Here is a 14,517-nt window from a genome sequence, read left to right on the forward strand (position 1 = left end):
TGGCCAGAGAGTAAATAACAGCCCACAGAGTAGCCTACATCCCTCACTTGGACAACACCAAGTGAAAGCTGGGTACTGGTTACTGAAACAGAAAATCTGACAGGCCACTAAAATACATTTCCATAGTTTTTCCAAGCCCTTATAGATGTTATCTGAACAGGCAGATTAGTCACAGATGCTATCTGTGCTTTCTCATAGCATGTATTCTCTTAACAGAAACAAGGAGGATTAGAAACACAAGATTCCCACAGGAGCTGTGTCTTCAGGAAAGCCACATTCTGCTTCTGCTGCCATGCCTGCTGCAGACTTTGTGCTGTCCACTCAACAGCTGACCTCGCACAGTTAGACTGCTGAGGCATGTTGCAGTGCCTAAAAAAACCCAATGAAAACCCCCCAACACATCAAAGACCAGCACTGACCTCTCTCTTCAGCCTTGGGGCTTAACTCTTCTTCTTTTTCTTCTTCATCACTGCTAGAGCTCTCTGTTTTCCCTTTCATTTGTTCCAACTGGTCCAAGTTAACCCGTCCAACCAGCTCAAAATTACGACTCACCTTTGAAAGAAACACTTCTGTTAGCACCCAGCACAATCACCAACCAACCAGAGACGTGGCCACATATGCAGAACAAAACCAAGCACACCCCAAAGCCTGCTCAGGTCGAGGTGACATGCAGCCCCCATAAACAAATTAACACTCATTTATTTCCAGTGACAGCAATCCTTCTACTGCTGTTTATTCGGCATTCCTAATTTCTGGTTTCTGGAAATTAATGAGATTCGGCAAACCCCCTTCATTTCTCCATCCAGTAAATGTGAAACATCAAGTCGTATCCTCATTTTTATGCCATTATTCAACCACTGTGATCAAACACTGCTACCACAGATCCACGCTGAAGGGAAACTCTCTGTGACTGGTTCATTCAGCTTTATTCATGAAAGGATGGTTCTTTTTCTCACTAAGCACACGGCTGCTGTGTGCCACATACACTCTCACTCATTAATAACAGATTAATTTTCATTATGCCGGGCTGCAAAGTGCTTTGCAAACTGATACACAGACTATAATGGGAACACTTCACCCAGCAGACAAATTCAGCTAACCCTGGGGTGAAATGCACCAGCTACTTAACAGCTCACAGCAGCAGTATGAAAGGAGCAGCTCAGGGCACAGGAGTCAGGAACTCCACCACATCCAACAGGAACAGTGGAGCAGCAGCCCAGATTTACAGTGGAGGCGGAGAGCGTGGAGCATGACCAGGACACTGAGGCTAATACTTGCTGGATGACAAACGCCCTCTGAGCTCATTGATCACTGCTGGGAAGTGTTTTGGATTCATCTTTCATGCAGAGAGACAGCCCTCCAGCAGCACAGGCACTGAGCCACGGAGGCAGAGGGGATGGAGACAGAGTGGTGAGTGCAGTACAACATGTCCTGCAAGATGCTGAATGAAATATCAACACCCACTGACTGTTTTTTACCCCTCTGTGGGAAAGGAAATGGGAATGATCCCGAGGAGGATGTGAAGTAGACTGCAGTGTACATCCAAATAACAAAGTATCCTGAATGCAGAGGTGTGAGGATTCCTAGTACTGGGTACAGACAGTTGTGATGAGGTTCTCTAACTCAGCACATAACCCACAACAAATTTAAACAAACAAGACCGCACGAAAGGCACTTGATTTAACTCAGCTCATACAAAGAAATTCTTTTTAAGGTGCGATAGACAACCTGTGTAGTAGCTGAGCCCAGAACTTAAGACACAAATTGGAGAGGTATAACTTCCAACGAAAAAAGGGGAAAGGATGCCCTAAACTCCCCAGCACCACCACTGCAAGTCCAGACTGGAAGGGAGAGCTAAGTTAAGGGAATAATCTTCTCAGCCTGATGCACTGTGTCAAAAAGAACCAAGCAAAAGCTCGTCCTGCATATACCAGACATCTTGCTGTGATGACCAGGAGGTGTGGAACTCCTTCTGCACCATTTGAATTGCAGAAGACTCTCCAGAAGTAAAAAAAGATGGCAGAGGAGCATAGCAGCCCAGCATAAATTAACAAAGTTTGGTTTTGTAAGATGGACAAATATTTTTTAAGCATAAAAAGTGGGAGGTTTTTTCTGGGACTTCTGCTGCTAATACCTTCCCTATAAATATACTTGGCTTTAAGGAAAAGTCATTCAGTCAATGAAGTTTTAGTGAGGACCTTGGGCAGCTCAGCTCCAACAGGTGAAGGCATATAGCTGCCTCCCCTGGAAACTGCCAAGGAAGCACGCTAGGAAATATTCCAAAACACATCCCAGTTCTAGAACTTAAACGGTTTCTCAGCTACAGAAATTCAAAGCTAGCAGTCTGTGGAAAGCCTTTAATGACTTCTCAAAGACTGGACCTGGTTTGCACTCAGGTAATCCACAAAAACTCCAAAGCAGTCTTAACTTAGGACCTGGTTAGATTTGCTGTTTATCTTTCCCTTGTTAAATGTAAAGCGGGATGTATAGCCCTCTTTGTTAATAAAATATGCATGGCATGTCACGCTGCTGAAGTTACCAGAGCAATCCTGTGCTTGGAATCTCTTGCCTTTTTACAGGGGCTGAATCACACTGCCTTGGTATTGTTCCACGACCCTTTTCCCACCCCCTTTTAAATAAGCCCAGCATGCACAAGGAGCCTTTTACAGATAATCACACTCTGCATGCAGCAGTTTGCCAATTCTGATCAATCTGAACAGCTTCAGAAATGATTATTTTTCAGTTTCTGAAGAAAAAAGAAAATAAGTAAGAGAACAATGAGGAAGGGAAGTGCAACATCGGATTAGTTTCCAGATTTGGGGAGGTAAAAAACCCCCAATGCCAAATTGGCTACTAAGACATGCAAGTAAACTAATAGTGTTTGCAATGAAATTAAAGCTATTTGGGTCTTACCTTGTGCTCATCTCGAAGGTGAGCGTCCAGCTCCTCTGTGTGTTTGGTCTCATAGTAGCAGAGTTGGCATTTGTAAGGTTTCAGTTCATTGTGCTTCTCTATGTGCTGCTGCAAGCTCTCGTCACTGGAGCAGGTGAAGGTACACTTGTCACAGCGGAAAACAACTCCCTTCAGGTACTTGGACAGCTTGGAACGGCAGACTTCAATGGGAACAACCCTCTCCTCTGTGGGGACAGCACAACATTCACTCAGTAACACCAGGGAACAGTTCTCCCTGCCAGGACGGGGTTAATCTCCAAAAACTACAAAGGCAGGTAATGGGTGATTGGGTGAAGAGGATAGGAATGGAAGGTTTTGGGCCAAATGAGACTCCATCTGTGAGTCAGAGGAGCAGAGCCCAGAAATACAAAACCAGCCACAAACCAGCCAAGACTGAAAGTGTGATTTTGTCCAGTACTTGACAGTGGCCAGCAACAGCTTCTAGAAAAGTAATAAACAGGGAAGCTGCAGGGTGCTTCCCAATGCATTACAGGCTGCTGGCTCTGCACAAATCCGAGCTGGTGTCCTCATCATCACACCCAAACCTACCCTCTGGGGACTGAGAAGGTGAGCAGGGCAGCACCTTTCCCTGGAAAAAGGCTGCATAATTCAGCCAGCAGCAGAAACTTCCCGACATACCCAGAGCCTTCAGAAAGCTCAGACTCAAACTCTGCACATGTACGATGTACTGAAAATGCTCTTGCTGAGTTTCTAAACTCTCCACTCCTCTAACAAAGCACTGATGTTTAACAGAGCAGCAATTAATTTCGGTCATTTGACACAGCCAAAATCCGATGTGCCTCAACATTCATCCACTGTGGTTCCCTCCACGCTGTGCACACAACAGAAACCCCAAATCTGACCGTGCAGCTGAGAGTCACCAGCAGATCCTCATTAAGGCTTTTGTTACCCCAACTGGCATTTTGAGCTAGAACACTTGAAACTTAGCACTGTTCCTCCTTACGGACTGCACGTTAAAGGAGGGGTTTGATCCTTCTCATCCAGGCTCATCCCTAAGGACAGGCAAAAAAAAGAGGCCTGAATCTCTTACGGTAGACATGAAGGCTGAAGGAATGTGAGACGTGGCAATGCACACATGGATCTGAGCCAACAGGCCCTTTCTTTCAGTGAGGAGGGTAAAATTACATCCAAAGACAACTACAGAAACACGCGCCCCCTTTACAGTAAGACTTTTTTCTTCAGCTCAACAAAATATTCCATCCTGCCTGGCTTTTCCCTGAGCACAAAACTTACCCTATCTCGTAACTTCCCTCTTTTTGAAGTTTTCCCCAAAGCTATGCCTTAACCAGAAAAGAAGGAAACAAACTCCCAAAGACTTGTGATTCTTTTCTACACCAACAACAGCTTCTCTAACCACAAAGAAACTGAGTAGCGGCCATTCAGGGTGGAAAGAGGGGAGGGGAGAATAGGGTTCAAGACACAGCAGAATTTGAAGCTATGGTGCTGAGATCACTAGAAAAACTTTTTACAAGGTTGTTGCAGCTGTGTGCTTTTGGACTCACAGAAGTAAGTGACACAGCTGGTTTCAAAAGTCAAAAAGCCAAGTGAGGTTTTCAAAAACAGAAATACTAATTAAAATACTTTAAAATTCACTTTTCATGTAATGCCTGGCACAGATTTAAAAAGCTAAGACATGGAATGGTATAAAACTTTAAATCTACCAGTCTGAAGTAATGAAGCATTCTCTTACTCACATTAACAAAACCTATTACCTCACAATCACACAGAGTCCCCAAATCAAAGGCAACAAAGTAAGAGGAGAAGAGCGAAACAGACATGAACATCAATTCCAGATTGAAGGATTTCAGTATCAGGGAATGACTTACAACCTTCACATGATGTATTCATGTCAGTGAGCTTCCTCCAAGCAGTGATTTTGGAACCTGCAGGGCTACCTGGACCTGGAATGTTACATTTCTTAAGGTGATGCTCTCACCTCCAGCTTGCCCCTGCAAAGCCCTGTTTATCTAATTACTCATTTACTATGCACTTATCATGTCTGGACAACAGAAAAATTACAGCAAACCATAAAACCCCCCCACACAAATTGAAGAGGTAGCTTCTTTACCCACGTGTAGACTTCTTCAGAGTTCATCAGTGTCTAATCAAAGGCTGCTGCAGACACCTCACAAAAAGATGTCCTGGCTTGTGGAACGATTTTGCAAGAGGTGTAATAAAAAAATAACCACAAAATAAACACCTGACAAAAGCATCATCTTGGTTTAAGAAATCCAATCCTTCCATTAGACTGGAATATTCAGGCTAATCACATCAGGGAATTAACTGAAAGGACATTAATGACTAACTATTTGCAGTGCTATAACTCAAAGTAGACACATATTTTTTTGCTCAAGGCACAAGAGAGTTCAGGACTGTATTACTCCTTAGTTTTAAGGAGATATCTTTATTCAGCAACACACCAAAGCTCATATAACTTATTTCCTTCTCTCAGAGGTAAACCAAAAAAAGCAGTCCTACTATCTAGACACAGACCAATTATTTGGTCATCCTGGGTTTTGAAAATGTGTATTTTTTGCCTGGAAATCCAAACTACAGTCACAGAACATGCAGAATTTGCACTCCAGTAGTCAAAAGCAAGCACTGCATAAGGGCTCTGCATGTCATCAGTGAAGCTGTATGCACAATGGAAAATGTCACAAACAAGCATGTGCAAGGAATCAGGATATGTGGCAAGGAAGCCTTTGGGGAGGTAGCTGAATTTGAAAATTTATCCAGAAGGTAACTACTCCAAACGTGTGGGTGTTACCCCTCTTGTATGGGAGAAGAAAATCACTAATTCTCTAAGGGAAGGAAAAGGAAGAAAAATGCCCAAGGATTTAAAAGTAGAGCCAACAGTGAACTTGGTAAGCTGCATTCAGCCCTGGAAAAACACCAATACACTTCAAACTGCATGAGAGGAATGCTACTGGAAGGGATAACATCAGGAGAAAAGGTGGTCAGGCACTGGAAGGGGCTGCCCAGGGAGGTTTGGAGTCCCCATTCCTGGAGGTGTCCAAGGAACAACTGGAAGTGGCACTCAGTGCTCTGGGCTGGCTGACAAGGTGGGGATAGGTCACAGCTTGGACTCGATGGTCTCAGAGCTCATTTCCAACCTAAATGGTTCTGTGACACACTAATTGCATTGTCCAGCATAAAGGCCAACACTGCTGCTGGTCATGGATCAGGAATTCACTGTCTCCTCTTGCCTGTCATAGAGACCAGGAGGGAAAAGACCTGTCATAAAGAACCAGAGAGCCAAACTTCCCCTCAGTGACCTGCAGCAGCCTCTGGGTATGTCAGCCCCGTGGGACAGGACACCGGCAATCAGATGTCTGTGCTCCACCTGTACCCACAGAAGGGAGACTGAGCTGCCCTTATATTGATCAGGGGTGAGTGGTACATGACAGAAGCTCTTGGAGCCTCTCCTTCTTCATGGAAAGCAAATTCCTTGCCTAATTTTTTTTTGTTCTCACTAGGCATTCAGGCTTCTAGCTGATACTCCTTTAACCCTGTGAAATTCAGCCTCAGTAGCCACTCATCAGGAGGCAAATATATTCTCCATTTCAAGCACATGCTGTTTCACCAAGGATTAGGAGTGCAGCAACTTGGAAGTAATGTAAGAGTCATGCATCTGTAAACATGCCTTTTGCACAAAAAGGAACATTAACCATGAGTGGATCAAATCCTTCACTCCTGATTTTACATACTGCACCACTCCATCTACCTCAAAACTAATTTTCTTGGGCCGCAGCTCAGGGTTATGCCCTTGCTTTGCCAATGCAATGGCCATAAAACAGGAAGGCTATCTCAGACTACATTGACTATCCCTCAGTCTCTCTTCCAGTCCATGTTAAATCTTGTCAAAACTGTCTGCTCCAGCTGCCACACAATTAAACACAAGAGCAGAGGGTTGTTTTTTAGCTGGATATATGCACCAGAAATAACTCTTTAAGTATGAACCCTGCTTCCTTTATTACCTGGATACGTGATGTCAAAGAAAACCCTGTGGTGGCCTCTGTGACTCTTTATCAGCTATAATCCCATTTGCATTAAAACTTCTTATGCTGCTTTTTCTCTCTCAGCACCGTGGTGCATACACCATTACGTCCTTTGCTATAAGGTTTATTTCAGCAGCAAAAACTCTTTGAGGCTGGCTTCTGCAATTGAAGCAACAGTTCTACAGAAAAACAGATTGACAGTTTTACTCACCCAGGAGGCGAAAACCTCCTTGCAACGGGCCAGAAACAGCTCTGCACAAGCAGTAGAGCTGCTTGAGCTCATTAAGTGCTCTTCCACTTCTGCAACTGGACATTCCCAGTATCAAATCTATGGATGATGGAAAACACCCTAAATCCATCCAGTTCCCCCTGTTTTAAAAGTCTGGCATTGTCTCCTGGAGCCCTGGCACAGCCACAAAATGGAGCAAACCAGGCAAAATCTGACATAGCAACACCTTCAAAGACAGGAAGTACAAGCCAAAGCATCTGCCAAACCCTTGCAACCAAACATGGCAGCTTTGTAATGTGCATTCTGAATCACTAACAGGTCATTTCCCCAGATGTTGCCTCAGAACAGCCCTGCTAGCAGAAAGAAATCCAAATTCTGCCAAGCTCCCCATGCACCTGGTACAAGAAGGACTTCAAGCTACCAGCACTGAGAGTGGTATGTTACAAGGAATTACGGTAGCACTTGTCACACCAGAATCTCCTCCAGGAAAAAGATGGCATGCAAAACTTGTGTTTGCTCACCAGCAGTACCCCACTGTGAAACTCTGCCCAACCTGCACGCAGGCAGAGTGCCATCCCAACACATGGGTTTGGATTTCGGCAGCCAACAGACCATCTACAAGCATCAAGTGTGATAGCTGTGGGCAGGAATCCCAGCCCAGAGAGCCCAAACTGCTGTCTCTCCTGAGCTAGCAAGCCCACAGTTAATGGAATGTAGAAATCCCTAATCCCACTTTTAGCAGGCTTAAAAAACTTAAAAAAAGGAGACATGTAGACAGAAAAGGAGTCTTACAGTAAAACAAAAAATGAGATATTTTGTTTCTAAGAACACTGAGGAGAAAATACTCAAGGAATTTATCAAGGGATATTTTGAGGCCTCTATGGTTAGCTGATAAACCTTTTGGGTGAGTTTATGATAGCAAGGCCTTTAAGATAACAAGGACATGAGCAGGGCACAGCTCTGGCCTAGATCAAAGTTGCAAATTAGGGCAACACTTGCTAAACAGATGTTTGATGGCTGCTCACCTCCCTTGAGGAAGAGCTTAAAAACTATTCCAAATCTGCTCTGTTTTGGCACTGGTGAACTTTGAATTTTACAGGAAATAAATCAGATGCATCGTATAGAAACAAAACAAAAAGATAAGCAAGGGCTAGTGACTTCTTCAACATGAACTTGTCCTCATGTACAGAGAGAGTAAAAATTTAATGAAACCAGTGTAAACAATTTAAAGAAACCAGACCAGGGCAGCGTCCAGCACTCCCCTCGCTGGACACAGACACGGACACGGACGTTGTTACCTCTGTGCAGAACTATGTGGTCAATCATGTTGCGTTTGTATTTGGTGTGATAGAGACAGAGAGGGCAGCGAAGGTCTTTGGGTCCTTCCTCAGGGACTGCCGAATGCCCGGCTTCCACGTGCATAGTAAAAGCAGATCTGTGAGAGAGGAGGGAGAGAATGGCAGCAGTCAGGAGGGGAACCACGAGGTGTCACAGCTCTATAAGGGATGTGTGGTGTAAAGAGGTGCAGATGCCACTCAGCTCTGTCTGCACGGCCCTGCAGAGGGGCTGCTCACATGAGCGACACATGAGCAGAGGTATCTGCAGGCTTGTACCCTCAAAGCAACAAACACTCCTTGTGACAAGATATTCTGCTGCATGGGTTGCCCCATATAGTCACGTTGCTATAGCTAAGATAGCAAAAGAATTCCCATCCTTCATGCTCATTATCTGTCTTCAGGCTGAAACATTCAGTACGCTTTCTCCAGCAAAGGTTCAATTTTTAGCCAGTTGAGCAAAATCCGTCAACTGTTCTGGGTTTGCAGAGGGGAGGACAAACTTATCTCGGGCAGAAAACACCTTAACCATCTTGATCTAACCAGCTAAACTTTAGGTTGTGGGTACAAAAGGGATTCGTATTCATACTGAGTTTGGCACGGAGTGGTTTAACTTTCAAAGCATCAGCCATAAATATGAAAACCCAAGACTTAGAATACTCTATTTATTAGTGTGGAAGAATAAATGAATACTCCACAGTACTCCTCAACCAAAAATTTCATGCTGGCATTACGCTGGCTGCATACTTAAAGGTTGCAAGAGATAACAGAACTTAACTGTACATCCATCTAACCACAAACTCAGTTGCTGAAATGAGAGCTGTGCCTACACTTGAGGCACTTGGTAATTTTTTCCCAAAGCAGTGATAAACCTTGCAAAAGCTAAGAGACTTGACACATTGAACTGGAGTAAAAAGTGGCTTTGGACCCAATCCAGCAATCACTGAATTCTGCAGGTTTATTTCTATCAACTTTGGTCACTGCTTTCATACACTTAAGTTTCTAGGGTGGCTTGAAGAGGGGATTGGTATGGGCTTTTTATTTTGCCTTCCCCATCCCTTTTTAAAGACAGAAAATACACTGCTATGAATGTGTTTAAATGCTGCCTATTTCATAACACCAAGCTGAAAGAAAATGGCACTTGCAAGACACAAAGAGATTGGACCTGGAAATTTCTGGTAGTATTTAAGACAGAGAGCAATCAGGATATTAAGCAGAAGTAGCACATTTTAACACAGAGAAAGCAAAAGTGAAGCCACAGAGGGTAGAGACATGTAACTAGGAGCTGCTCTCATGTGGATTCTCCAAGCTTTGCACTCAACATTTTCTTCAACAGAACTCCTTCCCTTTATCAGTCCTACTGTTTACTGTCACTAGTAACAAGTTTAAGACCTCAAATGTCAGCTGAGGGTGTTATGCTCAAGGGCCCAGCACATCAGGAGGAAATGATGAACTGCACAGGTGCCTTCTCTTTTCTTACAGAGGAGCAGCTAAAAACACACACACAAACAAACACACAAGGCACTGAGCCTTTAAATTTAAATAATTGGATTTTCTGAAATGTCTCTGTATGCTATCAGATATGCTAGAGAATAGCATCTTTCTACCATTTAAGCTAGAAAGATCGGAGGGAAATAGAATTACATGAGAAGGGTTTCTTCAGTAAGGTGATATAAATTCCCCTGTAGCCCCAGGACACTTGATTGTCCCACGTTTCATGCTGGTTGCACCAGGAAATTACATTATTTCTGCAGAGAAAATTTCCACACTTAAGGACAAAGGGATCATGAAATGATAGTTTTTGATTCTCAGAGAATCTCAAGAGAAGGAGGGGTGCAGCAAAACTACCACCACGGACTTCCAGAGGGCAGACTTTGGCCTGGTTAGGAGACTGGTAGAGAGTCCCTTGGGAGAGCATCCTGAAGGACAAAGGGATCCGGGAATACTGGATGTTTTCCAAGAAGGAAATTCTAAAGCTGCAAGAGCAGATTGACTCCATGTGCCAAAAGATGAGACTGGCCTGGCTGAACAGAGAGCTGTGTCTGGAACTTGGGGGGAAAAAAAGGAGAGTTTATGACCTCTGGAAGAAGGATTGTGCCAAGAGGACAATGGGGACGTTGTGAACCTGCCGGCCTTAAGTTGCACCAAGGGAGATTTAGATTGGATGTAAGGAAAAAATTCTTTCCAGAAAGGGTTGTCAGGCACTGGAACAGGCTGCCCAGGGAAGTGTTTGAGTCACCACCCCAGAGGGATTTAGAAGATGTGCAGATGTGTCACTAGCGTTTAATGTTGGGCTTGGCAGTGCTGGGTTAATGGTTAACTTGACGATCTTAAGGGTCTTTTCCATCCTGAACAATTCCATGACTCTAAAGCCTACTGCAAGGACTTACTGTGCTGTTGTCTGCAGCAGATGGTACCGGCTGTTGCAGGAGAGAAGAAAATGGATTACATGGATGCTGCTGTGATCTGGCATGGCATTTCCTACGCTCCTCTCCCTGGTCAGCAGTGGCCATGCCCCTGTTAGCTACAGCCAGCTCTCAAAGATCTCAGAAGTCTTTTCAACTGCTTAAAAACAAAAACCCCTATGAGTTAATTTCATCTGTTTTGTACAGTACTTACTTAAAGCCTGTATAAAAGGAGCAATCTTTGCACTTGAAGAGCTTTTTCCCTCCGTGCTTGTCGCGGTAGTGGCGCCGGATGCTCTGTATGTAACCCGAAGAGAATTCGCAAAATTCACAGTTAAGGATGGCTTCTGCTTTTTCCACTCCTGCAGCACTCCCTGAAAGTGGGATTGGGCTGATGTTGTTGTTGTTCCTGGCCAAAGCTGCTGACTGGTAGTGGTTCAACTGCTGCTGAACATCAGGAGGCTCCGAGTACGAAGAGTCTGCAGGGAAACAGAGCAAAGTTGTTATTCCAGGTGGATCAACAAATCTAAAAAAGGCTTGATGATGCCTGCTCCAGAACCTACTGGCTTTTGGAGGGAGTTGACCAAGCTGTTGGTTATGAAACTAATCCTGCTTTCTGAAGGGATTAAGAGGTGCAGCATTTCTTAATCTAATTTAATGTGTATTCTACAATTTAAAAGGTGAGCAGTATGAATTATGGTTTTTTAGATCTGATTTTGGGGAGGAAAGGAGTGACACATTTAAATTAAAAGTAGCCTAAAAAGAAGCCTGATTTTGAGACATTTAGTTTGTGAAGGTAAAGCCCGTTAATCATACTGCCAAATGTTTTATGTGTTTGGCACATAAATCAGACCAGATCCTCTCAAATATTTTATGCCAGTTCACACAAGGTGAAGATCTGGCACTGGATACATGTAAATAATCTATCTATATGGAAAAAAAAATAAAAGAAAAAGAAAAAGAAATGGATACTCTTCCCTATTCATGCTGATGATGTTAGAAATTAAATCACCACTGGATAAAAGAGATGTTTAATCATCAATTACAGCAAAGCAAACTTTCAAACCACTGTGTTTTGCTATACTGAGGAAAGAGATCCCTATAGACACATCCCTTCTACAGCCCCACAGAACTCTGCCACACCATTTTAATGGCATGTGGAAGAATGCAGTCCAGAGATGTCTTGGTACTGAAACTGAAAGCTGTTAACATCTTGGTTGGATACCCCAAAAAAGGAGAGGGGGGGTGAGGGAGGGTGGTGTTGAACCTTTCCCAACACACTGCTTTGAATGTGGAGGTTAGGAATTCATCTGCTTTGTTCAATATAACCCACAGCTGCCCATGAATGGCACAAATCAAAGCAGATGAATAAAGCACAGATGAATTTCAGTGCAATTTTCCTGAATAGAAGACAAAAGGCTCTTTTCCTAAGCTTTCTAGAAGGGGGAAAAAAGCAATGAGGGGGGGTGTTGGGAGGGAGGGAAGGCAGGACACAAACTGTACCAGCCACCTCCTGCTTTGATGCGTACTTTGTTTTCCAAAGCTGAATTCCCCAAAGCTAGATATATAGGAATTCCCTAACAGACACACATTTGTGGGAACTTAACACCATCCATTCCGACCAGTTAGTATGGGGAGACAAAAGGCAAACAGGCCTATACAACACTGAGTGTGGGGACTTCTCCACCTGTCTTCAAAAGAGCAAAATGCTTGCTTTTCTTTTCCCACTACCACAGGCGGGGGTTACACATGCCCAAAAAATGAGTAACAAATAATGACAATAAAAAAACCCACACCAAACCCCGAAACAAAACAGGCACAGCAGATAAATGTCTCTGGGCTCCCCTGGCTTTACCACCAGGTGTAGACAGCAAAGAGAAAGGCACAGACAAGAAAGATTCTGGTAAAATGAATTGTTTTGTTTTGTTTTGTTTTCCTTATCCAAGCCCCATGAGCTGAGTGAGGCTGGATTACAACACAGCATTTCTCATCTCCTGCTTCCACCACTTCTACAGCACGTTTGTTCACCAGGAGAGCTCACAGTGAGCTCCACCTGTTTAAATGTCAAGGCTTTCTTTCCCTTGTGCTTGAAGCAGGCTTCCCACTTCCTTTACTTTGGCACAGGACAGGCCTGAGGAACTGTAAACCCTCTGCAGAAGCCTCTTTTCTCTCAAAGGCAGCAACTGTGTGCTCACCCTCCTTTGGAACAGAACCTTGAGGTCCAAGTGCACGGCTCAGAGGGGATTTGCTGACTCACTTCTCTGGGCTACCAGGTTCAGTGATTCTAAAAGCTCAAAACACTGTTAGACATGACAAGGGCATGGCAGCCTAAAAAGAAAGTTCATAGCATTTGGAACAACTTTTTTTTTTTTTTTTTTTTTTTTTTTTTTTTTTTTTTTTTTTTTTTGTGTAATCAAATTACTCTTAGGGTAATGAAGTCTAGTTTGCAGCTCACTTGTTCCCCTCCTCAGGAAGAAACGATCAAAAATTTCCACCACACCACCAATGTTCCTGGCCAAAGCCTCAAGAGATATCCATGGCTAAGAAAGCAACAGGTCTAAAAATGATTATTTTCAGAAGGAAGTTTTGCTGTTGTCTGCAAGATCTACTTTACTTCAGATGTTTTTACTCCTCCTATCATCTGGTGTCTATTATTCCAGCTTTCGAACTTTCCATCAATTATTTACACAGCCCTGTGGAACCTGGTACGTGAAAACTGCAGAAGTGGATAGCTTCATGTCAATTCCCACACACACACACACACACACACAAAAAAAGCACATCAAGTCACTTTCCCTGTCATCAGGAACAGCTAGAAGAAAATTCTACCTTTCACGCTGGCCACCTGGCAGGTTTTGGTATATTGTTCTTTTACAATTAAAATAGTTATGATATTTAGAGGAATTTAAAAAAGCCATCTGAAGAGTTTTTTTTCCAGTGAGTCGTACCCTTGGACAATGGTAGCATGCATGGCCTGGTGTACTCTTTGCCTTTTCCCTTGCCAAATTCTTTCATTATACGGCAATCTTGCTGTAGCTCAAGATCTACCACTTCCTGAAGGAAAACACTCAGGATTAACACGTGTGTAAAGGGCTTCTGTTGGTGTCTGAGAAGCAGCTTGCCAGACAGCTATCCTGGCATGAAGGTGCAGCCCAGCTCCACCAGGAACACCCTGGACAGAGTCCAAAGTTGACTGAAGGCACGGGAAGTTTTCCACTGGGTTCAGCGAGCCCCACCTTCATTGCGCCGACTCCAAAACCAGCAGAGGCAGTGGAATGACAGCAACTGACTTGAGCTTGCCTCCAAAGATCCTGGCACACAGAGCACAGAGCAAACTGCCAGCAAATGACAAACAGTGGATGGGGGTGAGATTTCGGATATTTTTTTAACATTTATTTTTCAAAAGCAGTGTCTCAGAGAAGGGCCAGGGGTTCCAAATCCACAGCCATGGAGCAACAGCAATGCTTTAAAAACGGTACTTTCCCTTGGGCACCAGCTGGAAGAGTGGGCTGATGTTCCAGACACATTTTGGAGGCTGCCCCAACAACAGGATGCCTGGATGCCAGGCTGGAGAATGA

The 14,517-nt window shown here is 43.9% G+C and overlaps 1 protein-coding gene across 6 annotated transcripts in view; it reads right to left on the bottom strand.

Moving 5' to 3' along the window:
* Positions 1–14,517, bottom strand: part of ZNF462 (zinc finger protein 462) — an 89,611-nt gene that overhangs the window by 8,366 nt on the left and 66,728 nt on the right. For all 6 annotated transcript variants that reach the window (XM_042028136.1, XM_042028133.1, XM_042028137.1 and 3 more), the window contains 4 exons: positions 11,154–11,418; positions 8,499–8,635; positions 2,914–3,137; positions 420–552 (listed from right to left, as the gene is read on the bottom strand). In XM_042028136.1, coding sequence (XP_041884070.1) covers positions 420–552; positions 2,914–3,137; positions 8,499–8,635; positions 11,154–11,418 — 759 coding nt within the window. The remainder of the gene's footprint in view (positions 1–419; positions 553–2,913; positions 3,138–8,498; positions 8,636–11,153; positions 11,419–14,517) is intronic.

This window comes from Corvus kubaryi, unplaced genomic scaffold (assembly GCF_017639235.1).
Source record: "Corvus kubaryi isolate FWS band 111438036 unplaced genomic scaffold, C.kubaryi_AGA036_p1.0 37302, whole genome shotgun sequence".
NCBI classification, from domain to species: domain Eukaryota; kingdom Metazoa; phylum Chordata; class Aves; order Passeriformes; family Corvidae; genus Corvus; species Corvus kubaryi.